General features: G+C 38.6%; 1 protein-coding gene across 1 annotated transcript in view; it reads left to right on the forward strand.

Annotated features, from left to right (window-relative positions):
- Nucleotides 1-23,293, forward strand: part of LOC135462219 (leucine-rich repeat serine/threonine-protein kinase 1-like) — a 53,454-nt gene that overhangs the window by 8,089 nt on the left and 22,072 nt on the right. The window contains exons 6-20 of the mRNA XM_064739637.1: nucleotides 848-992; nucleotides 3,177-5,062; nucleotides 7,556-7,955; nucleotides 9,459-9,629; nucleotides 10,324-10,466; nucleotides 13,129-13,249; nucleotides 13,982-14,140; nucleotides 14,826-14,945; nucleotides 16,090-16,218; nucleotides 16,775-16,907; nucleotides 17,778-17,910; nucleotides 18,965-19,059; nucleotides 19,871-19,993; nucleotides 20,917-21,098; nucleotides 22,191-23,069. Of these exons, the coding sequence (XP_064595707.1) occupies nucleotides 848-992; nucleotides 3,177-5,062; nucleotides 7,556-7,955; nucleotides 9,459-9,629; nucleotides 10,324-10,466; nucleotides 13,129-13,249; nucleotides 13,982-14,140; nucleotides 14,826-14,945; nucleotides 16,090-16,218; nucleotides 16,775-16,907; nucleotides 17,778-17,910; nucleotides 18,965-19,059; nucleotides 19,871-19,993; nucleotides 20,917-21,098; nucleotides 22,191-23,069 (4,819 nt within the window). The remainder of the gene's footprint in view (nucleotides 1-847; nucleotides 993-3,176; nucleotides 5,063-7,555; nucleotides 7,956-9,458; nucleotides 9,630-10,323; nucleotides 10,467-13,128; nucleotides 13,250-13,981; nucleotides 14,141-14,825; nucleotides 14,946-16,089; nucleotides 16,219-16,774; nucleotides 16,908-17,777; nucleotides 17,911-18,964; nucleotides 19,060-19,870; nucleotides 19,994-20,916; nucleotides 21,099-22,190; nucleotides 23,070-23,293) is intronic.

Below are 23,293 nucleotides of genomic sequence, written 5' to 3' on the forward strand. Positions count from 1 at the left end.
TGTACATGTACACACCTCTCAGTCTGTAAGTGTACATGTACACACCCCTCAGTCTGTAAATGTACATGTACACACCTCTCAGTCTGTTAGTATACATGTACACCCCTCTCAGTGTAAGTGTACCTGTGTACACCTCTCAGTCTGTAACTGTTCATGTACACCCCTCTCAGTCTGTTATATTGACATGATTGAATATTCATGTACGTTTACACACCTCTCAGTCTGCTAGTATACATTTACAGACCTCTCAGTCTGTAAGTGTACATGTATACACCTCTCAGTCTGTAAGTGTACATGTATACACCTCTCAGTCTGTAAGTGTACATGTACAAAGCTTTCATTCTGTAAGTGTACATGTACACACCTCTCAGTCTGTAAGTGAACATATACAAACCTCTCAGTCTGTAAGTTTACATTTACACACCTCTCAGTCTGTAACTGTTTATGTACACACCTCTCAGTCTATGAGTGTACATGTACAAACCTCTCAGTCTGTAAGTGTACATGTACACACCTCTCAGTCTTTAAGTGTACATGTACACACCTCTCAGTCTGTAAGTGTACATGTACACACCTCTCATTCTGTAACTGTTCATGTACACCCCTCTCAGTCTGTTATATTGACATGATTGAATATTCATTCAGTCTTGTTCCTGGAGAGGGAGTTTTCATGATTCTCTTTCCTCCATTGTTCTTGGGACCTTTCAGTAGTTTACTGTGGGAACTGTCCTAAGTGAACAAATTTGAGTAGGATAGTCATCCCAGTTTGGAGGAAACCCCAAGCGCTCACTCACTCATTTTGGAGGACGTTGTTGTGCATTGTTTGTGTTGTCTTTGCTTGTTTCAGTGCTAGTCGCTACGGTCATGTTGATGTAGCTCGTTATCTGATTGAGCAAGGAGCCAATGTTACACCACAGCCATTGACCAATGAGACGCCTCTACACATTGCATGTGAATTCGGCCATACAGAGGTTGTCTTTCTTCTACTAGAGGTAACACATCCTTATTTTGCCCATTGCACACAAGTTCTTGCGGTAGCAGAGCAGTACCTCTTTGCATCACTTTTGATATACTGTATTGCAAAATTCATTAATGTACGGAGAAAATCATGCAATTGACATATTGGGTATCTTTTAGAAATCTCCCAATGAGAGAAAAGTACAAGTACCACACTTGTTAGTTTTTTGTTTCAAAGGCCTTACACATATATGCTGTGCTAGCGTTAGGCTTTTTTCTCATTTCGCTGATGTGGCTGAACTGGTCAGAAATATTTTTTAGCCATTTTGACAATCATATAGTCACAATGATATTCACAACATGCGGACAGAAAATCAAAGCAAAGCAGTGAATCATTTAAGAAGTGAAGTGTCAGGAGTCTCTCACCAATGCAGTTGCTGTGAGGTCCTCAAGCTCAGACTGCCTTTCTCTCCTGTCAGACATCTGCAGATGGCATTGGGTTTCTTCCACCATAATGCTAGCCGCTGTCATATAAATGAAATCTTGTTGAGTATAGCATGAAACACCAGTCAAATAAATGAACAATAAAATGGGAAGTTTGTAGAATATTTATAGTTCCGGTCTCTTCCTGTTTTCCCAAAGAGTTTGCTTTAGGACCCCATCCCCAACTTTGCCAGCTGGAGGGAATATGCATGGTGGCACTGGTGAAAAGGGGGACAACTCAAGACACATACATGCATGCAAATGTATATAGTTCGAAAAACCTTTTCCTAGGTTATTTATCTTGAATGTGAATTTGTGCACAAGTACAAACTAAAGTTCTTTAAGCTTCGTTTTTGGGGATGGACTGGTCCAAGTCCCAACACGATATTGAATGAAAAGGAAAATGTCTCTGAAACCAAACATTTTTCTGTGTAACATGGTAGGATGATATTGCTTCGTTAAGGTGGTGACGTTAACCTTAAAATAATTTCACCCAAGTGAAATTAAAAAAAAAAAAAAAAATTGCAAATTGCGACAATGGCGATCGGTAGCGCTAGCACTCATAAGGCTTTAGGTGCATATGAATTATGATTAATCTTGAACACCGCACATTAAAGAAGAGCTAATGGAGAACTACTTTCAGTGCTATTTCTGCTTCTTTTTAATGTGATTGTGCAGACAAAAGTACATTAATTGGATTGGCCATTTTCAAGGCATAATGTAGTTAAATTAGTCTGCAAAAAATAATGCTTTCAGAATATGCCTGATAAAACAAAAATTACCTTGCAAATGTGCAAAGAGATCAAGAATTACAGCAGATTTAAAAGCTGTTTTTCTTTATACAGCATACTTGTGGTTTTGATTACATACGGTTAACTGTGTTTTTGGAAATAAACTAAGATTTTAGTCCTAGAGCATTTTCCTCTGCATGAAGTAAAATGTAGTAAGTTGAGCTAAAATATTCAGCTTCTTCTAACATAGAGTAAATTTATATGGTGGACGTACATGTGGAATTATATTAATTTGAAAAACATTTGTAAATTTGTTCCAAGATTTTCTTAGATGTTGTAATACTTTCTTTTTTAAATTTACAAGGATATTGAGTTGGGTATCAGCAGTTGTAGGTTAAGTTAATTGTAACTACCCTGACTGTTCTAAATTTTGAACACCTGGTCTGCTCATTTTAGCCAGTATACATGTAATTGTAGCAGGAATATTTAGTTTCTTGTTTTGTCGCATGGTTAGTCCATCTAATCAACTACATATTCATATTTTTACTTTTCCAAAAAAAAAAAAAAGGAGAGAGAATTGTAATTCTTTGCTTTCAGTACTGCTGATATCTGTCTTAAAAATTAGAAGAGTTATGACTTGCTATGGCAATTTGTGTCTCGAACATGTGTTGCCATTGTCATTACAATCATTTTAGCCTACCCTAGTTCTTCAACCTATTCACATATGAAAGGGGAACTTTCAGAGCAATATATGAACATTTTTAATTTGATTTTACAAACAAAATTACATTAGTTGGATTGGTCATTTTCAGGGCCACATAAAAAGTGTAATTTTATCAGTCAACACAGAAAAATGCTTTTGGAATATTTTTAAATAAACACTTTGCAGACATATGGGAAGGTTGAAGAATTACAGTGGAATACAGCTTCCTGGAGTAGGACCCCGGAGCCTTTTATAAACAGTTGTCTTTAAATCTGTTTGTGTGTTTTGCCTGTCACTGTTAGGAATTTCGAGGAGTTGCCAGCATGCCGACCACAGATCATGAACTGCCCATTCACATCGCGGCACAGAAAGGCAATGAAGAACTTGTCAGGTTGTTGTTGACATTTCCATATCCAAAGGCTTTTCTGGAAACCTGTCGCCATCAAAGGAGAGTTTACAAGGCTCCATTTGACATCAACACCAGGGACATGCGGGAAATGACACCATTGTTGTACGCAGTTGAGAAAGGTCACATCGAAATTGTTAAGTATTTGGTCTTGGAACATGAGGTCTCCAGCCATCCCGACCCAGAGGCTGAGACCGACCAGAACCCTCAACGCAACAGAGACGCTGGCGGAATGTCAGCGCCGTTCAGTATGTCTTCGTCATTCATTCGGCGCAATAAACCGAGTCTTGGAAGAAGCTTTTCAAGACGTCGACCCACTCAGGTTGAACCTGCCGATAGAACGATTAATATCTGCCCCGTGGACTTGGAAGCCATTGACCAGGACGGCAGAAATGCTCTCTTCATTGCAATGCAGCATGACAGTTACCCAATGGTGGAAGTTATCTTGAAGGCAGGAGCGAATGTAAATACAGTTTGGTCAAATGGCCTGTCCAAATTTTCCCCTTTAATGATGGCGGCTAAAAGTCAAAACTTGTCCATGGTGAATCTGTTGCTTAGTTACGGTGCGAGAGACGATGAGAATCGCGTCTTGGGTTTCGCCATGAAGACGAACTATGAAGACCTTGTGGCTGCTTTGCTAAGACAGAAATGTAGGAAAGATATGGATAACCCTATCAATAAGAAATCCATGTTTGCAAAATATCAAAGACTGCATGAAAATGATGTGGGGGAGAATTTTAGCTCCATAGACTACGAGTCAATGGCAATATTTCCATCAACCCCTATTGATGTTGAGTGGCAGAATTTAGGTAAACTTGAGCGAATTGAGGAATCATGGGTAGCTTCTGCTGTCACTCAGATACATCCTTTGAGCCCCCATACTTGCCTGGATCCCAATTTTACTCTGTTTGCTGTGACGAAAATTGATGTTTCAGGCAACAATGTTCAAATGTTGCCAAGGTTTCTGTTTAGATTGCCTTCGTTGCAACTTCTGGATGTTTCCAACAACAACATTTCTGGCATTCAAACTGACACTGATAACCAAGAGCTTGAAGAAGATGACTGCCCATGTTTGACAAAAATTTTCCTTCATCACAACGCACTGTCCACTATCCCAGAATTCCTTTTCAGACTGGGATGTATTAGCATTTTGGACTTGTCCTACAATAATATTCACACCTTGCCAGCTGAAATGTGGACATCCCAGTCTTTGACCGAAGTCAATCTGTCACACAACAGGCTATCAAGTCTGCCCATGTTAATTAACGAACAAGTGGAAATGTGTGGTAGAAATTCCAGCACATCGTCCATTCATAACCCCCTAAATGGCAGTAGGTTTGCCCCTGGGAGCCCTGACGGTCTACGAACAGATGAAAGTGGCTCTGGGTCTAATTCTGAGCCACTGGATGAAACTGTTTGTAAAGTTAGACTGAACGATGAGACCGTCTTCCGCCAAGTGGAAGTGGTTGAGACCGAGCCAAACCATGACGTGTATTGGCTCATGCACATCAACGTTGTTAAGCAGCGGTTCCAGTCTGAAAAGGGCATAGAAGTGCTCAACCTGGCTCATAACCAGTTCTCCCATGTCCCCACAGGCTTACCTTGCCTGGTTCCCCACCTGACCCAGCTTGACCTCTCAGGAAACCAGTTGACTTGTGTGGGGTTCGCACACTGGTACCCAGGGAGTCTGAACCAACTCATCCTGAACAACAACAACATCCGGAGCATTCTCCCTGACACGGACACCACCGACGTTTCTAACACAGCTTATTGCTACAAATGGTAAGGTCATCATGTTGTGTCTACCGACACTTACATGTACAATCAAGAAGTGATGTTGCTCTCACAAATGATCAGTCTGATATCATTGCAGCGAACGTTTAAAATAACTTAAGATAATGACTTAAAAAAATCTCCATTACTTAAACTGTATGACAGTAGAAATATTTTCATATGATACATCAGTCAAATTATGTACACAGAAAGAATTAAAGACTAGCAGACATAGTGTTATAAATTGTGAGGTTTTAATGAGCAACAACTATTTCTTACGTAATCTGTAGGATTTGTGTTCAGTTTGTCTCTCTGACAAGTGGAAAGACCTTTCAGTTTGATTACCAAAGTTCAGTTATGGCATATTGGCATATGTAATTTTAGCCGAAGAATTACATGTTTTGGAGGATTGAATGCACATGTATGATTGTGTACTTTACGGTAGAAATGTGTTCTGCAAAGCACGTAGAAAAGTTATCCTTCTTTTTGTGTACATCTACTGTAAGTCTTCAACCTTCTCAACCGCTAAAGTATTTTTTTCAGTGGAATTTCTGCATACAGTCATTATGAAAATGATGCTAAATATAATTTGTTTGCATCATCAGGGATGCAAGCTTCATAAAACTGTGGAAATTATTTCCTTACACCCCATAGCTCTTTCGGAATTTTTCAGAATATTGGTTGCAGAGGCAGTAGAAAAGGTTGAAGAACAATGCCACCTTGACACTTCTATGATTTTTGACCCCGCAATGCCGCACAGTGTGTCGGGGCAAGGCGTGCCATTTCGGTGGTACGTAGCGGAGCACGAAGCTTTCCATGCGCCCTTCTCACGCATTGTTCGCACGTTAGTTATGCACTGTCTATGCAATGCGTGGCCAAATATGGGCCGCATTGACATGCAGTGGCACTACTTATTTACACATAGGTTAAGTATTGTTCACGCATTATTCACGTCTACCGTACCGCATTGCCACACGCTGTGTCACGCTTGTTAGGCAGAGTTCCCGCTCTCTTCCCTCATCGGCCTGACGACTTTGCACATGTGTCAAGTCGTAGTGGCAATTTTGGTCACGCTTTGTCTTGCTTAGTGTCTTGCTTAGGCTGTGTGTATAGCGTAGGATTCCTCGACTCGCTGTGGACCATACAACACCCTGTGAAGGAAGCTCCCTCACAGTTTGTTAATTTTTTTCTCCCAACACCCAATGTTTTGGTCTTTTGTCCGTCATATTTATTTCATTTTGTTCACTTTTGTTGTGGGTGGTATTTTTCTCTTCTCTTTTTCTTTTTTATCTTTTGTCTTTTTTTTCCTTTATTTCTCTGATTTTTCTATCCAGATCTCTTTTCCGTGAAATAAAATGAAAAACAAGTGTATTAACCTTCAACAATATTTATACTCGTAAACAAATCCCCATTATACACTTATTCTCATAAACAAATCCCAATTATACACTTATTCTCATAAACAAATCCCAATTATACACTTATGCTCAAAAACAAATCCCAACTATACACTTATACTCATAAACAAATCCCAAATATACACTTATTCTTGTAAACAAATCCCAAATATACACTTATACTCGTAAACAAATCCCAATTATACACTTATACACTTATACTCATAAACAAATCCCAATTATACACTTATACTCATAAACAAATTCCAGTGATACACTTATACTCTTATGCTAAAAAGGAATTTTTTTCTTGGACACTCTGATTCTCTTCTTCTGTTTTACTGTGAGCTCTTCTTCACTTGACAGAATTATTTGAGTAATAACTTCATCTAATCTCTGTAATCTCTAATAACTTCAACACTTGAGGAGGAGGAGGATGGAGGAGGAAGATCCCTCTCCCTGTCTGTAATCTCTACTGTCTCTGTCTCTGGCCTGTCCTCTTTTCATCTTTTCTGCACTGGTCTTTCCTTTCTGTCACTGGCTTTCTTCTTGGGAGACATGTGGGTTGTTCGCTGGCAAGTTGGGGTATGGCCAGGACTGGTGACAGGCGACGGGCCCACTTACATATATACTGACATGAGCACCGCCGTCACTCCTTTGTAGTGAACTATGCACGAACAATGTGTGAACACCTCGTGAGCACTTCGTCCCATGTGCGAACTGTTGGTGAGCTGGGTGTTCCATGATCATGTGAACAACGTGGAAAGTTCGTGAACAGTGTGTGCCAAGGCGTTGCAAGACGTGTCAGCGTGTGGAGTGGACACGCATTAATGCAGACTGTCACACACCATCGGCAGTGTTCACGCCGAGTTCGTGCAGTTTCATGCACATGGCACAAACATTGATGTGTGCTGAATTTTTGAACATTTCAAAATTCTGTCTATGACGTGGCACACACCCCTGCACCATTCACACACTCCTCATATTTGTACCCTAAGACTTTAATCTTTGGCATGCCGAAGCATGCGCCATTACGGGAACCAAAATCGTGCAAGTGTCAAGGTAGCGTTAAGGAATGTATCAATTGCTATACTTATGTTGTCAGGGCTGATGAAGGAGGACGTCCGAAAACACCAGATAAACGTCCTCGTATGACGTCAACATCGTCTGGCAGCTCGGCGACGCTCCGCCCACACATTGGAACCTGTCATCATCGGCAACATAGTAAATACATCAGCCTAGAGGAGCTGGACCTTGCTGAGAACAAACTCTCATCACTGCAGTTTTTTCTCCCCGTCAAGTCGGGTGCAGCAAAACTCAGCAAAGTAGAGGTAAGTCTGGGTCTGGTCAAGCTGTCTCATAAATGCCAGGAGTGGCCAGCTTTCCTTTCAGTTGCTAGGACAGTCAAGCGCTTTCATTGTCTGGCCATTTACACAGTCCATTATTTGTTTAAGACTGGGACACAGGATCACGAAGCAAACTTAGACTTAAGTCCAAATTACAATTATTAAACTTGGCATGTTCCTTTCTGTTAATGCAGCTGAAATTTCTTCAATGATAACTTACCCAGAATTTACATTGTCAAGCAATATTTTGACCTTGTTACTTCAGAAATAACAATGACAGTGACATTAACAATGACTCAAGTTTAAGATCGCTTCGTTATCTTGTATTCAAGTTGTCTTTCACCACTATTGTGTCTGACATGGGTAAGTTTGTTAGGTAGGTGATTTTCCACAGGCACTTCAATTTTCTCCTCACATAAAACTGACTTCCATCATATAAAGTCAAAATTTTTTCTACAATATGGTGTTCATATAAATAAATATACAGTTAAAAGCACTATGCTTTGTTTGATCTGCGAGACTGATGCTTTATTTCATCTGGAATTCTGATGGATTAAAAAAGCCTTTTAGAACCTCTTGAGTGTTTTTGGTGAAAAATGTAGGGGTCAACATCAAAAGTGTTATTTGATGGCCTTTATGTGCTTGTTAAAGTGCATTGTCACAGGCCAAAATTTAGATAAAGTATTTGGATGAGGAGCTTGCTGGCTTGGCTGTTGACTAGCTGTTTGTCAAGAAGGTTATTAGGTCTTTGTGTGAAGTGGTTTTCTTCATTCTTTTCAACCTCACGTTTTCAGTGGAATTTATTGCATACAATTGTCATGAAAATGATGACAAAAATGATTTCCTTGTGTCACTAAAGATGTAAACTTCATAAAACTGTGCAAAATTTTTTTATCTACACCCCATAGTTTCTCAGTGTGTTTAAAAAATATCGGTCACAGTGGTGGTTGAAATTCAGAATGTTGAAGAATTAGAGTAAATTGCTGTAAATAAATTTGATTTACTTTGTTTGTGTTGCAGGTTTATTGTTGTCTTATGTTCTGCTTTCAAAAAGCTCCCTGATATCTAGGAACAGAATTCCTTCCTCATGTGAGGTTGTCCATGGCTAGGCCTACGTGATCTACATGTAGATCAAACATTAAGACGAGAAAAAACAATTTGGGTTGTTCTTGAAAAATGGCCAGCCCTTACCTGATGAAGTCCCAATTTCAGATTCAGCCCCCACTTGGTCAGCTCCATCTGTATGTCACAAGGCTGATTTTCCTCTTAACTCCTTATCCAGAAACCTGGCCTGTGTCATTTAAGTAAAATGTCCTCTCCCAGAAAAGAAACACCAATGATGGCAGCAGATGACACTAGATGATAGATGAACATCCACTTGTGTCATCACTGAATGACCTTTGTGTTGCTTACTGTATGATTATGATGTTCCATCTGTCTCAGTGTTTAATATGACTGAAAATGACAGCCTGTTAAATTATGTGTCCCTTTTGAACTAAAGAGGTTTTATGCCGTACATATTAAATCTCTTTTTTCCCTAACTAATTAAACTGGTGTTCTTCGTATGAGAGATATATTTTTGAGCATGGCTTAAAACATCAGTCAAATGAAAAAACTAATCTACATGCCGTCTGATCTCTGAGTGCCTTTTTCTTGTTGTAGCCCGAGAGATCTCCAAGTAAAACGCTGGGTGGGAGGTTAGATATCAACCTTATCTTCCCATCCCTGACTGCCCTAGATGTGGCATCCAATCAGATCAGAGTGTTGCCTGCAGCCATCGGGGAAATGACTACACTGAAAAGCCTCAATCTCAGTAACAACAACATCAGAGATGTAAGACGACATCATGATTTCAACTGTTGGCTTCAAGTTTGAGTTTTGGTGCCGTTAATTGGTAACTTCACAGTGATGTGGCTGTAGTATTTGCAGTCGCGAAGTCGCAATGAAGTCATAATCATGCATTCATTCCAGTGGTAAAAAAAGTTTTGTTTGAACTCATGATATATATTCCATCAATACATGAGTTATATATGAAAATACTGAACTGGAGTGTATGGGGGAGTTGGAGTGGGTCAAGGTCAAATGGTTTGTGACGCTGGTCTTACACTTACTAGAACACATGGCATGTTTTCAGCTGGAATGTGTATTTCCCAGCTCTTACTGTTCGTGGGGTTTCGATGACAATGAGCAGTCAATGACACTTTGTTACATAGGAAAGTTCATCAGTAAATTTTATCCCAAGCACTATGGTTTTCTTAAGACTAACCACCATCTTGTACGTGAAAAACTCTTGAATCGGCCTAATTCTGAAAAGTTGCCCCTCCAGAACTTCTGCAGACAGAGAAAAACAAAATATTTATATTTCCAATATTCTGGAAAATCTATAACTACATTTACTATAAATCTATTAAGATTTTTGTGCATTTTATCACTGATTGATCATAGGGTTAAAAACATAAATTCACCATGAGCACAAGCTAGGAGAAATAGGTTAAATTTTACCATGTGTAATCTTTTTCATCTGCAGCTACCCCCTGATATGGGCCTCTTGAAGAAGTTGTGGCAGCTGAACCTGGAGAACTGCCCCCTTGAGGGCCCCCTCAGAGAAATGATTGAATCCAAGTGTAGACCTGCAGAAATCATCAGCTTTCTCGACTCCATCAGAGAAGAGTCAGTAGAGTTTACAGTTTAGTTTATAAATTTTTTTTTTTGAATTTATGTAATACAATCAATTTTATGATATAGTAGAGAGGCTACTTTTATTCTAAATACTTCACATACTGTACCTGTGTTTTCAAGGCAGTAGTTAATTCAACAAATTTTAGCATATTTAAGGTAGAGACTTACAGGGTAACTGAGACAGTTCTGTTTTGTGTCACACACAGTAACTCTTCTGTGTTTGGTCGCAGATGTCAAACTTGGTGAGAATCTTCCAGTGTCAAAGGAAAAAGGGAAAGTTTTTTTTGAAAAAGGGAAAGTTAGCAAGAAAGTAAAGGAAAGGTGGCATGAATTAGGCCGATATTGTAACATTTCTTGTAGCATGTTCTTTCCGAACATAATTACACGGAAATAAGGAGAATATGATGTACACCTGTCAAAGCTGGTCGTTTAGGGGTAGAAGAAATAGGATCTAAATCTGATACGTTGAGTGCAGGATCTTGGAAGGATGGCTGTCGCATTGTAGAAATAGATGTCCTGAGTAAACGAATCCGCTGTGAGCTGTGTAACAGTCCACTGCACTTCTCTGGAATCATTGGTGAGAGGCAACTGGGAGTCGGCAGTAACTTAAAAGTCAAATGTCCAGCTGGTGCTGTCATTAATGATGTGCCGGAAAGCGAAATGAGCGCGATGCCTTTGATGTGAATATCCAAGGCTTCATTGGATCTGAGCAGTTTTTAAGGATCATGTGTTCAATAGATACATTCCTCCCAGGACAAAAATCAGTTCTAAAGGCAGCAAAGTGAATGTGTGATAGGGCAGTATTGTATTTTCATGGAGTACCTATTTCCGCTGTTTATATTACTGACGCTCTTCTAAATTTCATTGACTTCATACGTCCCCCGTACACAGCCCCTGCTCAAAGGACATAATAGAATGACATTTGATGTACCTGTAGTTTTACAGTAAATTAAAGAATCACCGCCTGGTGACCGAATTTTCTTTCTTTGTAAAGGATTTTGTTGACACACTATCTGTTGCACGGTGATTATTCTCTAAATGAAAAATGGGTAACCACAAACAGGAAACACCCGTCAAGAAATTTCTTTATATTGTGCTCATAGTGCTATTGAGGATGTACATGTATGCTCTTTACAACAGTTATATAACTTAAAGTTTGCTCCACATTTGAAAGAAGAAAAAATCTTCTGTTTGAGACCACATGTACCGGTATGTAAAAAATCCTTGGTTCCTCTGGTAACAAAGAAGTTGATGCATTCTGGAGGCCGCTCAGGAACTGCCTTGTAGTGGCATCAAACTGCCTCGTAGTGGCATCGATCTACAACTGCTGAAGTTGGCTCATTCTTGGGATGAGATTAATGACATTACTGTCATCATAAATGATGTGGTGTGTAATGAAACTAGCGGTAAAAAGCGTCAGGCCTCCCCATATGTAAGAAAGTAACAGGTAATGTTACATCTTTTTTTTTTTGAATCTTTTGACAGTGAAGAATAAATGGTCAGTTAATCGACATGCATTAGAGATATCTTTTTATTTGCCTCATGTACTTTTATAAACACAATTCAAGGATGAAGATTGTATTGATCAAAAGTAGTGACATGACTTAAGATGTAGCAAATTTAATCCAGCTAATCCAAATGCCATTTTAAAATTGGATTAAATCTTATGTCTAGTTCCTTTCTGTCACTAGCTTTTTGCCCAGACTTGGATTTGAACATCTGAACTTAATCTGTATTTTAAGCTGAATGTTTGTTTTCAAAAACAGGTATAGCAGCTGTTTTGTTTGTTAACTATTGAAGTTCATCTTTTACGTTATCATTATTTAATCTATTGTAATGTAATCTAATAAATGTATTGTAAATTTAATCATTTTTATGAATATATGTATGTGTGTAGGGGTAATAGTTTCTCAACTTCAAAAAAAAATAGGCTGGAGACCTTCACTTTTTTTTAAACTCACATGATCTTATGAACGTTTAGTGCATGTTTTCATTTTCATTTCTCTCTAGGATAATTTTACCATACTCTGAAAACAAATTGGCTGCAGGTCTTGTGACTTTTTGTTGAAATAAAGAAAATATTGCAGGTTTGGTGTCTGTTCATGTACAAATACAATATGCAGTTTGGCATATGCAGACTCTTTTAAATGTACCACAAATGTTTATTTATTAATATAGTCAACTATTTCCAAAAAAAGTAAATTTATTACCCTTTATGTATCCAATACAATTGTTAAGATACAATACAGATTGAAATGTTCTGGGTACATACCTTTTCTTTGCGTTTATCAATTCAGTGCCATTTACATTTGATGCATACCAGATATTGGGAGAATCCTCTAGCTTACTGTCAGTCTCTACCTTAAACAGAATGCTAAGTTGGGGGAAATATTCATGCCTATTGTGAAAGAAAATGGTGACGGGCTGCTCTGTAATCAGGAATATAAATACTTTTATTTTAAAAATTGAAAGAGATATAAAATTTTCTTTCAAATATACATGTAAGTTTTTAAACACAGTGTCTGTTTAAAACGGTTGAGTTGCATAAGATATAGTTTATCGGACTTTAAAAAATGAGTATACCCAACAGTCTGTTATTCAGGTACCAGCAATATGTAAATAATTCCATATCTATGTGTTTTGATTGGTGCAGAGCTACACAGTATAACTGCATGAACCTGATCTTTGTGGGCCAGCATGACATAGGAAAAACATCACTTCTTCACCTGATGAGGAAAGAAGGAAAGTCACCCAAGTCTGGCATCTTACCTAAGGTTTGCTCAGCTTTGTTTTGTGTATCACTATTAACATATTAGTCTGTCAGTAATGAGTGTTTTTCGCCGGGCTCAGCCCAGTTTTCTCCCACCGTAGTTTGGCATAAAATAAAAAAAAAAATATTTACATATTTTTTTGAAAAAGGTGTTCATTTTCTGGACAGCTACCGTCAACATAAAGCTACGTGTACATAATTGTTCAATTTTCAGTTTACTGTGCACTCCAGTGTCAGGCTGTCTTGCCAGTCTGATTTGGGAGTTTGCTTTGTTTATCTGATTTGATGCCCAATAATCCAACTGCATGGTGATGTGCATATCTGTACATATTTTGCATTATGGGATTTGAGGCGGGGAAGAGAGTTACAATGTGATTACAAGATATTTGTGATAAAACTGCTATGTTGTTGCCCATTTTATTTGTGTAAAAGTTATTTTTTGGGCTGAGGGGCACGATGGCTCCTACCAAAAGTTCCCTAGCTCATGATGAGTCAGGCCTTAGTTTCAGCGTATACTGGATGTACCATAAAAATTTGCCTGAAACAATGAAATTTCAGAGGCAAATAAAGTTTAATGATGTAACATTACTTTTGGTACTGAAACTCATGTTTTGCCTGAAACAAAGTACATTTTGTACAGTTTTCTTCAATTCATGTTTATAAATCAGATCTGTTTTCTATACATTATGCAATCTTGCATTATGTACCAGCGTTGTGTTTTGTTTCTTTTACTTAGGCATTACACTGGACTGAAAGGACCAGCAAAAATGGAATCAAGCCTAAACAGAAGAAGGGGGGCAAACTCTTGTCAACAGTTGGCATTGATATTAATGAGCTGGTGTTAGAGAAAAGAGGCAAAGAGGTGACCTTCAGGACATGGGACTTTGGTGGACAGGTTAGTCTTTTTTAATGCTGTTGTTTTCTGGAAACAGTGGAATAAACCACTGACTTTTGACAAGTTATTGACAAACTTTTTCTCAGGCGTGCATACCATATTCACTTGGTGGAAACATGCTGTGGTCAACAAATTGAAACTGTGGCAACTGCCCAACGTATGCTGTCGACCAGTAATATCCAAGGCCTTACAATGAGAGAGAGGAATCTATAAGGGCTGTAGTGACCTCAGGGCTCTGCTGGGTTCCCTCGTCCTGCCCTCCTGACTATCATCATTTAGAGTGTGAAAAATCCTTTAGTACATTGTTAGACACCAATGGAACAAATATTGTAAACCTCCAACCTTTTTCGACCTCTAAAGCACTTTTTTCAGTGGAATTTTAATATGCATGTGATCATTATGAATATGACATTAAAATGAAGCCACATAAAACTGTGCAGATTATTTCTCTACATCCCATAGTTCTCTCAGAATGTTACCAAATATTGGCCTCAGAGGCAGCTTTAAAGGTTGAAGAATTAGTCTAAATAAATTCCTAGGCATGACAAAAAAAGTAACACACTAATCAAGTTTGTCATGTGCGGTTGGATTTACAGATATCACGTGATGATTTGACACTGGAGTAAAGTGTAAGCTGCAGGGATATCAGTAAATGATCAGCTGAGTTGTGTTGTTGATGTTTCAGAGAGAGTACTACGCCACACACCAGTACTTCCTCTCTACCAGAGCCCTCTATCTAGTTGTTTGGAACCTTGTGGGTAAATCTGGCATGAAGAGTATATGGGAGTGGCTTGTCAATATACAGGTGAGTTATACAAATATACTTGCTCTATCAAACATGGAGAAGCAGTGTTAATTGTACTGCAGATGCACACATGAAAACCACCACATCTTGTGATTCTTGCCTAGTGAATTGCTGTGGTGTTCAGCAGCTATTTTCCAATTAACATGTACATGCATGCATTCTTAATAATAAAGACTTCTTAATTTGGTGGCCTAATGGTTAGAGCGTCTGCCTCGAAGCCAGTAGAACCAGGATCAAACCCAGGTCGGGTTATACCAAAGACTTTAAAAATGGTACTTGTTGCCGCCCTGCTTGGCACTCAGCACTGAGAGGTTAGGGCAAGGAAACAGGACCAGTTAGCCCAATGTCAGTGTAATATGACTGGATGGGGTATGATGTCTGGAGTCTTCGGTATGGTACTTCAGTGGAGGCTGCACTTTGGCTGTCACTGGAACACACAGTGTATTTACATGCTTGTACACCAAATGAGTCCTAGTCACCATACGACTGATAAATTGTTAAGTATGACCCAAGCATTCATTCATACGTACATACTTCTTCTTAATGGCCAATGTCCCTCATGTGGTGTATGCATGTCTAGTTGATTATTGTGTTTAAACCTGCATAAATCATGTATGCTGACATTAGTATTGTGTTATTGTTGCCTGACATTAGTATTGTGTTATTGTTGCCTGACGTTAGTATTGTCGTATTGTTGCCTGACATTAGTATTGTCGTATTGTTGCCTGACATTAGTATTGTGTTATTGTTGCCTGACATTAGTATTGTCGTATTGTTGCCTGACATTAGTATTGTCGTATTGTTGCCTGACATTAGTATGGTATTATTGTTGCCTGACCTGTATTCACCACTTCTGTTTTAGAAATTAGCTAATTAATGGTTTATGTTAAAACAAGTGGGTGCAAGTCCTAGATTTGTGAAAAAAGATGTAAAAACAATTGAAATTCAAATGAACTTTGTTGGTGTTGCTCTTCTAGCGAATGGCCTATGTTAAAAGATTTGACTCATGGACCAACTGAGACAAATTTGACGTGACAAGTTCCAATCATGTGGCAGCTCAGAATTAATGAAATAATTTTTAAGTTTAATAGTATAAAAAACATTGCCTGTGTGACTTGACACATGTAATGGTCCTTTCCCCCAGGCACGAGCCCCAGGGTCAGCAGTGATCATTGTGGGCACTCACCTGGATGTACTGAAGGACAAGAAAACAGCCTCTCTCTACCCTGAAGATTACGAAAAGGAAATGATGGAAAAACTGGAAGAAATCAGGGTATAGCAAAGTTGTCTACAACTCTACGTGTAATGTTCATGCAGAATTAGCTATAAAGTGGTATGGAGTGCTTTCATCAAGCCTAAAGCGGGTGCTCAACATTTTTATCAAATACCTCTTTGGAGAAAGTGGTAAGACCCATATTGTCTGTATTGTATGTAATATTGGTCCAGTGTTATACATGTATAACAGGGAGCATGGGTCTTACCACTTTCTCCAAAGGGGTGTTTTTAAAAATCTCAAATGCCTGCTTTTAGGCTTTTGTTTCACTGAACTTGCTGTGGAAAGAACTACTGAAACAACTGTATACATGTTTTTTTTTTTGTGTTCCTGATTCCATTATCCAAAGTTTATTTAGTGATATAATACTAAAAGTAAAAATTTTTGTCATGAAAATTTTGCATTTAATTTAACAATTAAAAGCGATTGCATGCATAAGTGATCGCATGTAAAACTCTACCTGTTGCGCCTAATTAACTTTTTAATTATCTTAAAACTAAATCTCATTCTAAAGGACACCCTTGGAGGGAAATGTATTTTCGTTTCTTTGTTTCAGTGTATGGTAGAACCTGAGAAGTACGGGCTGCCAAATGTCTTGCATGTGCGAAACGTGAGCTGTAAGACAGAGGAGAACATACGAGATTTGGTCTCGACTGTCTACGACTGCGCATTTCAGCTGAAGCACCCGAGTAAGCCTCACCATTTGTGTACAATACAGTAAGCTTAAAGCTTGCTTAGTGTGACATGGCATTTTGACATGCCGGTAACTGTTTAAGGGAAAATTTTTCTACTTTTGGATTATTAAATTATGTCGGAGAACACTTGTATATTCATGTGATCTGTTTCAAGTATCAAAATTATGCCTTTTTTTTTTTGTCGTGGTTGCTGAATTGTGTTTAACAAATTATTTCGGTCTGCCAGCAACCTGTGGATGGTTGTGGGTTTTACCCAGGCTCTGCCACCATAATGCTGGCGTGAAATATGGCGTAAAACACTGATCAGATAAATAAATAAATAAATAACTTATTTAAGAGTATGCATACTCCCATCCCTTGGGACCTCTTGCACAGGGTAAGTTGACTGCAACTACCATGCCCGCATACATGAATATTTTTAACATGTATCGCCATGGTAAATGAGTCAACTTAGCCTGCAATGAAATGGCTCCCCTTGATCACAATTATATAATGTAACTACATGTGCTTTGTATGATATTTCCTGACCTACAGCTGTGAAGGTTTTTATCAGTACAGTTTAGGAATATTGAAGAATAGAGGAGCACTAACGAGCACTGTGGAAGGGGCAACTATGATACTAACTAGGTTATTTTTTTATTTTATTTGTTTGATGTTTAACACCATTCTCATGAATATTTCACTCTCTTTTAATTCCCTGGGCTCTCCATACACCCCTAAACCAGACACCAGTGAATATGTCATTAATTAGCAATATTTTAAAAATGGATGAACCCAATAGAAAAGTTTTTGTAGGATCTTTTGGCGCCTGACTTCAAATTTATGTTGGTTTGATCAAATTTTATTCCCCACTTTTCATTCCAGGGGTCAAAACTCAGTACCTGCTTGGACAGAAGATACCCAGAAAATATCTCCTTTTACAGAAGATTGTCACAGACTTGGCCCAGGAGAGGAAGGCAGAACAAAGAGACCCTGTGATTGATGCTAATCTTTACAAGTACGCAACTTTGAAGGACTTAAATAAGATGTGTTATTTCAGATTTGTATTCTGGTGAAATTTATAAAAGTACATGTACCCTAGATGTCAGTCAAAATAATGGACTTGATCACAATTTGAGAACTGATTGAAGAGGTGAAAAGGTCAAATTAAATTTTCTGTGTATACCAAGAATATCTCATATTGCTATCTTTCAGTAAATATCAGACTTGTATCTGTACTATTTATAGTGTTAAAATGATTCTGAAAACTGTTATAATGTGAAATTTGTGAATTTTAGATTTGTAAATTTTGGAACTTTATCACTGTTTTTAAATGGTACCACATGCACAGTTGATACTGATCTTTTATGAAAGGTAATTATTTGGGCTGTTCTAAAATAATTACAAATATTCGATTGGAATGGGGAACTCATAAAACTTCTTTTTCTGCCTGAATCAAGATGGTCCAGAGATGTGAACTGATTTGTTCTGTCCTTTAAGGCGCCACAATTATCAGTGTATGTATAAAACATGTGAAGTACACATGCACTGCAATGTCTCAGAAGAAAACGATGCTGTCTACTGTCATGTGGACTTTCTGTGTAGCTCGTCCTTGAGTATCCCATTGTTTTGATGGCTCTTTTGCCCCAGATCACTGGTATAGCCCTTTTCCCCTAACCAGAAGCTGTTATTGATTATAACATTAGCCTCCAGGGTTGAACACATGATCAGGTTTAAATGTGAATTACAGAGCCATTGTCTTTTGTCAAATTTAGACATAAGCCTGTGATGGCTTTCACTCAGACAATCTGTCACTAAGTTTTCTTTCATATCATCTGTTGAGTTTGTGCTGTATAAATTTATATAGAAAATATATGTTGCTTTTCTCTTTTTTCAGAACATCACGAAGTTGCCGTTGTCTTCTTCAACCACGTTTCATAAAATAGAATAGTTTAAATAACATGGACTGCTGATGAATGAGCCAATGAGCAATTTACGAGAGGCAAGAAAAAACTACAATATTTCCGTACAATTTGATACATGATAAAAACTGTATATTTTTTTCCTCTCAGAGTTTCTGTGATGAACCAGATGACTGAAGTTTGTGGAGAAGTGTTCAGAGACATGGCAGAGCTAGATCAGGCTACCAGGTTCCTTCATGAAAATGGTACCTTTTTTCGTAAACCTTTACACATACGATAAAAACGACTTTCACTGCTGTTTTTGCACCTTCTTAATTTGATTTTGAAGACTAAACTACATTGGTTGGTTTAGCCAATTTCAGGGCTTTACAAAAATATAATTTTATCCGACGACATAGATTAATGCTCTTAGAATATGTCTGAACAACCACCTTGCGCACATGCAAAAAGATCGAAGAATTACAGTAGGTAAAATCAATCTTATCGGAAGATGAGATTGCATCTATTTACAGCCAGACTGAACCATCTCAAGTATATTCCAGTAGCTCAGCTAAGTATGTTTGCGGTACAAAGACTGACCATCTAATAATGGAAAGATTTAGGTAAAACTGTCCATGAAAATATAACCGTCAATGGGAGGGCATTATGAGGTGAAAAGTTTAAAAGTGGCAACTCAGAGGGTTGATTGAGATTTCAACTTGAAAGTGAAAATGTCTTAAAAATGCGTGGAAAAAAAAGGTGGATTGTGACCAGATCAGATGTTTTTTGTGAAAGTTACTGCTACTCTCAGCTAAAGTTTAACTGTGAAAAAAGCACTTTCAGAACTACAAAAAGGCCTTAAAATACTTTTGATGGCAATGCCTAATTTTTTCTGATAAGAAATTAATCAAAGTTCACAAAAATCTCTTAAGTGGCCTTTTAAAGTTGTTGAATCCATCACAGTGAAGGAAAATGTCACTTGAAGAGATCCTTTTCCAATGGTAAAGTTGTTTTGGAGATCTTTAAATCTTTGTATTTGACCATATTTGACATTTATGTTGTGTTTACCTGTACCAGGTGTGTTGTGTCACTACGAAGATTCCTCGTTAAGGGACCTGTATTTCCTTGACCCTCAGTGGTTGTGTGACCAGTTGGCCAGGGTGGTCAGCATCCCAGATGTCAACAGATACGCCCATAATGGTAAGGTTTGTTTTTTTGAAGGGGTCCAGATCAAAACTGTATGTGTTCACAGGCATTGTACATCAAAGTTTATGCTTGTATCGAGAAACTCTAAAACATGAAGATACTCTGTTTTTTCTAGATTCTACCTTTTTAATAGAATTTATGGAATTTCAACCTGTATGTTGAAGCCTTTATTACAGAAGATTTTTTCTGTGTATGTCACTTTATGGGTTGGGTTGTCACTTTATGGGGTGGGTTGTCACTTTATGGGGTGGGTTGTCAGTTTATGGGTTGGGTTGTCACTTCATGGGTTGGGTTGTCACTTTATGGGGTGGGTTGTCACTTCATGGGTTGGGTTGTCACTTTATTGGGTGGGTTGTCACTTTATGGGGTGGGTTGTCACTTTATTGGGTGGGTTGTCACTTTATTGGGTTGGGTTGTAACTTCATGGGGTGGGTTGTCACTTTATGGGGTGGGTTGTCACTTTATTGGGTGGGTTGTAGTTGTATGGTTAAGATGTCTTCTTTAAATACATGTACCTAGGACTCACACTGTGTTGCTTCAGAATCACTTATATTGGAAATCCTTGAGATTCCCGTGACACCACTTCTCTTGCGCCCTTGGGTAGAAAATAAATAAATAATCGCTAGTACTTGTAGGGCATTCAGGTGATGGTACATGAAGTACCTTCGAGAGCTTTGCTTTCTTTTGCTGTATGGGATTCAGGTATTCAGGTAATTTACTCTGGTTTTCTTCACCCATGTCACCACCTGCCATTGTATAAAGGAAATATTTGTGACCATCATAATAAACACCAATCAATCGATCAATGAAGCAGTGACATGCTATTGTGCCATCTTTGTGTACAAAATTTTTGAGGACAGGGTGAAACATTGACATTGCAACCCTGTTATATAGTAGTGTTGATTTCTGTGTCACAGGTGTGATGAAAGTGTCTGACCTGGAGTTGTCCTTCAAAGACACAACATATAAACCACAGGACGTAAGAAAGTACTTCATCAATCTCCTGGAAAAGTTTGAAGTGGCATTGCAGTTTGACACCCAGAACCTGCTTATCCCCTCCATGCTGGCTAGTGAGCATAACCCTAAGCAGTGGATCAAGGTAGGAATGGGAGAATCTATTTAAATATTGTATGCTGTGAAGTTTGCTGTGACTGACCGTTGTCTCATTGGTAGATATACATGTATAGAATGTGATTCAAAGATCCTTTATTCTAAAGAGGAATGATTGGCTCAAAATCTATGCATGTCTGGACATCTGTATTTATAAATCTAGAGACGGTCATGGTTTTCCCCCTTGGCTCTGGGTGGTTTCCTCCAACCATAATGCTGGTTGCCGTCATATGAATGAAATATTCTTGAGTATGGGTAAACACCAATCAGATAAATAAATCTACATATATATATTCATACATGTATAAAACAATTAAGAAAACAAAGGTTAAATTCATGCCATTGTGAAAAGTTTTGGTGCATGAATTTGGCATGTACGTATGTTGAGAAAAATAAATGCCCTCTGATTCAAGCCCTTATACGGATCTTAGAGCAGCCATTGCCTTTTATTTTATTTCATTTTTAAGGTTTAGAGTGAGTGAGTGAGTGCTTGGGGTTTAACGTCGTACTCAACAGTTTTTCAGTCATATAACGACGAAGGAATCATTAGGGTGCATGCACGTGTAATGTGCCTCCTTGTTGCAGGACGGATTTCCACCGCTCTTTTATTTAGTGCTGCATCACTGAGACGACTTACCGAAGGCAAGTAAGCCGCCCCGCCCGAGCCATTATACTGATACGGGTCAACCAGTCGTTGCACTATCCCCTTCATGCTGAACGCCAAGCGAGGAAGTTACAACTTCCTCTTTTAAAGTCTTAGGTGTGACTCGACCAAGGATTGATCCTGGATCTACCGGTCTTAAGGTTTAGAGCACTTTGTTGTTGTGTAAAAATCAAATTGATTTGATCCACATTCAAAGCAGCACTCAGCTTGATCTCCCATGTGCAAACTTGAAATTTCAATTTTTTAATAACTAATAAGGCTAATAATTAATAACTTTTTAATTTTTTAATAACTAAGAAGGCAAAATTTCTATGTTGTCTTTTCTTTGAAACAACAAATAAAATGTAGGGTATTCTGTTTTTGTTTTTTTTTTTTGATTTTGTCCATACCATATTCATCATGATTTTTTCTCAACAGATACCTATGAGACAGAAATCACAAGACTATGTGTCCATTCGTCAACGCAAGAGGCAGACACATTTGTCAGACTTGGATGAAACCCCGATCATGAACATTGGAAATTCCAAATTTTACATCGGCAAAGTGCCGAAAACAGAGGGACATGGGACTCGAGCAGATCAGACTTTCCAGCCAGTCATTGTCGAATCTGTTGAAACCACACCTCTGATCTCTTTGCCGCAATTGAAATTTTCAGCTTATCCAGCTTTCTCCTTGCACAGACTCTACTTCATGACATATTTCCCCAGCGGGTTTTGGCCAAGGTTAATAATCGGTCTTCTAGCAGACAGCAGCATTTACGACATTCTCACTGAAATGTACCAGCCCTCAGAGGAGTTGCCAGGGTTACGGAGCACACTGGAGAACACCCCTGAATGGAGATGCTGGAAGACTGGTATTGACCTTGTGTATCTAGGCAACCAGGTCCTCTGCGTCAAAGAGTTTAATACGGACCACCCAGGCATGTCCTGTGACTACGGTCAGTGTAAGCTTATGTGCCCGCAGGAGGGTGATCTTCGACCAATCAGCTTGGAGAAATCCTCCCTTTTGGAAATTACCATTGCAAACTTCTCCATTGTGGTCCCTTCAGAAGATGAGACTAATTCTAACAGCCGAACATCACCACGTTTAGTGATTCATCAGGATTTCAAGGCCGCAGCCAAACTCTTGACGCAAGTTGTTGATCGCATTGACACGCTGCTTCATGATTGGTTCCCTGATCTGGGAGAACTCAGAATGGCCCAGAGCATGGATGGACGCTATCTTATTACCAGGGTGGTGCCGTGTTCAAAGTGCATTAACTCACAGAAGAAACGAGATTACAAAAACAGAAAGAGAGTAAGTCTTTGTATAAAATACAGTTTGTTACAGTATTGATCATATCAAACAGAGCATAAGGCAGAACTGCAACAGGTGAGCAGTTAAAATCTCCATCCAGAATAGAGCCCTCATTCTAGTTCAAATGGTTCTTGTATTCCCAGAAAAAATATGTTTATTTCCACGATACATGTATTTCAGGCATATTTGGCATAAAGGTGTAAAGTTTTTGCTAACCATCTATT

The sequence above is a fragment of the Liolophura sinensis genome, chromosome 1 (assembly GCF_032854445.1).
Source record: "Liolophura sinensis isolate JHLJ2023 chromosome 1, CUHK_Ljap_v2, whole genome shotgun sequence".
NCBI classification, from domain to species: domain Eukaryota; kingdom Metazoa; phylum Mollusca; class Polyplacophora; order Chitonida; family Chitonidae; genus Liolophura; species Liolophura sinensis.